Below are 2,447 nucleotides of genomic sequence, written 5' to 3'. Positions count from 1 at the left end.
CAAATTTTGTTATTATTAGTCGTATTTTGTTGTAGAACTATTATGAAGATTTTCTTGATATTTCAAGGGTAGAAAAAACCTCTTTTTTTGGTATTAAATACTGCAGATTATTTTTGTCCGTTAATAAAAAGATGTATTATTAGTTGGTTAAATATAATGGTAAAAAACTACGCACTTACTGGCTAAGGAAGGATAATCAATTTTGTACCTCTTCCTATGTTTTCGCATTGAAAGCATTAAAGGCAAACAAAATTAGGAATATTTTTAATAGGATTATGCCGCTATAATTCGGACAGTAGTGGTAGTATGAACATCAGGGCTATCAATGGCTCTTACTTTTGTAATGATGCATATTAATTATATATAATATAGTACTAGCTCTTTTTAACCCCCCAAAAAAGATTAATCAAATTCTGGTACAAAGTATGTATTACAGTAGTTCAACAAACCCCCAAGTTACTCAATCTTTTATGTTTCTGTACAAACTTAGCTAGCTTATAATATTACGACTTGGTTGATAAAATATCATATATGATTACCGAAAAATTCTTGCCAATATTATTTATTTATAAGTTTAATTTTTTTCTTCTTGAAAACACATATATGAGTAGTAATCAGGAAAAACAAAATTGCATTGCTCTAGTTAAATGAAATGTAATCAATGTAAATATTTGGTAGTACTAAATTCTTTCCAAATATCTTGGGTCTCCAATGCCTCCTTCCAGCTATGCAAACAAATGCAATATCTTCCATATTAATTAGAGAACATCTTCACTTTTGTATATAACATTGCCATTCCAAGCAACAAAGAGCACATATCTACCAAATACTTTCACCTTATTTGCAAATTTGTTGAGGGAAAAAAATGACAAGGAAGAAGGTGAAGTTAGCTTTCATAACTAATGACTCGGCAAGAAAAGCAACATTTAAGAAAAGGAAGAAGGGTCTGATGAAGAAGGTGAGTGAATTGAGCACCCTTTGTGGAATCGATGCTTGTGCTATTATTTATAGCCCTTATGAAAACCAACCTGAGGTATGGCCAAACACCATGGGAGCTCAACACGTGCTCGCGGAGTTCAAGAGAATGCCAGAGATGGAACAGAGCAAGAAAATGGTGAATCAAGAGAGTTTTATCAGACAAAGGATTGCAAAAGCGAGCGAGCAGCTGAAGAAACAAAGCAAAGAGAACAGAGAGAAGGAGATGACTGAAGTTATGTACCAGTGTTTGGCTGGAAAAGGGCTGCAAAATTTAAACTTGGGCGATTTGAATGATCTTGGTTGGGTTGTTGATCAAAATTTGAAGGAGATTAATAAGAGGATTGAAGCATTTAAAAAAGGGGCTTCCACTTCTTCTTCTGCTGCTGTTGTTTCACTGGCTGTTGCTCCTCCACCAGTGGTGGAATTAGGGTTGGAGGGGATGCAGAGGACACAGACTGAGTGGTTTAATGATTGGATGAATAACAACACAAGTGAACAGCAAATTGGATTTGGACATGGAGATGAGATGATTATGCATAATTTTAGTGATAACCACAACACTAATGTGTGGCCTAATGCTTTCTTTCCTTAGATTTATTTTTCATGTTATGTGATTCCTTTTGCATGGAGTTTATTTCTGGAATTTTTCCTTTTTTCCTTTTTTAAATCCTTGTTATTTTCTGAAACATATTCAATTCATAATGGGTTTTTATCCTCTAATTAATCCTTATTTTTTGCTTTGTCCATTTGGTATTTGAAACCAAGCCATTCCTCCCGCAATACTTTTCATTAACAATCGGGGACGACTCAATGGCCTAAAGCCAAACTTTAAAGAGAGGTCTTAAAATTTCTTAGAAGAAATAACATATATACTTTTGAGATGCAAAATTATTGCTAATAATAATATTTTGTAATAGATTTATAGAAACATGTTTTTTCCTAGTTGATAATATAGTCAACCCGTTTAATCTCTCTTGAAATACTATTGATTTAACGGAATATTGTATCAACTTTAATTTTAAAAACTTCTTTCCACTTAAACAACTATTATCGAAACTGTTAACAATATTTTATAAATAATATAGTCATTTAAAAAAGAATAAAAAAATTTAATAAATAGATTCATACTTTCTAATTGATAACCTCTAACATCTTCAATATACATGTCGGAGAAAAAGAACAACAAAATTACGAACTTTTGGAGAAAACTAAAAAGGAAGCACTATATTGTAGGAGTCTTTTATAATTTCCAATTTTAGCTTAAATTGTCACATTAATCAAAGTCATATACTCCACTCTTGAAAGTGGACTGGTCTATTTCTACCCGCAAGAGACTACGTATAAGTCTACTTCTTTTTCTTTTAAAAAAAAAAAAACCTATATTGTATTATTGGCAAAAATTGGGGTTGCCTCAGTTGCTTCACCCTCCAGCCGCCTCTTGTAACAATCAGAAATTTATTCCTTCCTTT

General features: G+C 32.2%; 1 protein-coding gene across 1 annotated transcript; it reads left to right on the top strand.

Annotated features, from left to right (window-relative positions):
- Positions 1-611: 611 nt before the first annotated feature.
- Positions 612-1,653, top strand: LOC104093580 (agamous-like MADS-box protein AGL80). Its single transcript, XM_009599346.4, has one exon. It carries the CDS (start codon positions 866-868, stop codon positions 1,568-1,570), a length of 705 nt encoding a protein of 234 aa, XP_009597641.1. The 5' UTR covers positions 612-865; the 3' UTR covers positions 1,571-1,653.
- The last annotated feature ends 794 nt before the right edge of the window (positions 1,654-2,447 follow it).

Source organism: Nicotiana tomentosiformis, chromosome 3 (genome assembly GCF_000390325.3).
Source record: "Nicotiana tomentosiformis chromosome 3, ASM39032v3, whole genome shotgun sequence".
Lineage (NCBI taxonomy): Eukaryota > Viridiplantae > Streptophyta > Magnoliopsida > Solanales > Solanaceae > Nicotiana > Nicotiana tomentosiformis.
Note: the sequence above shows the minus strand (reverse complement) of the source record. Positions and strands in the feature narration are given on the sequence as shown.

Coding starts and splice junctions, on each gene's coding strand:
- LOC104093580 (XM_009599346.4), top strand. CDS start 866: ATGACAAGGAAGAAGGTGAAGTTAGCTTTCATAACTAATGACTCGGCA.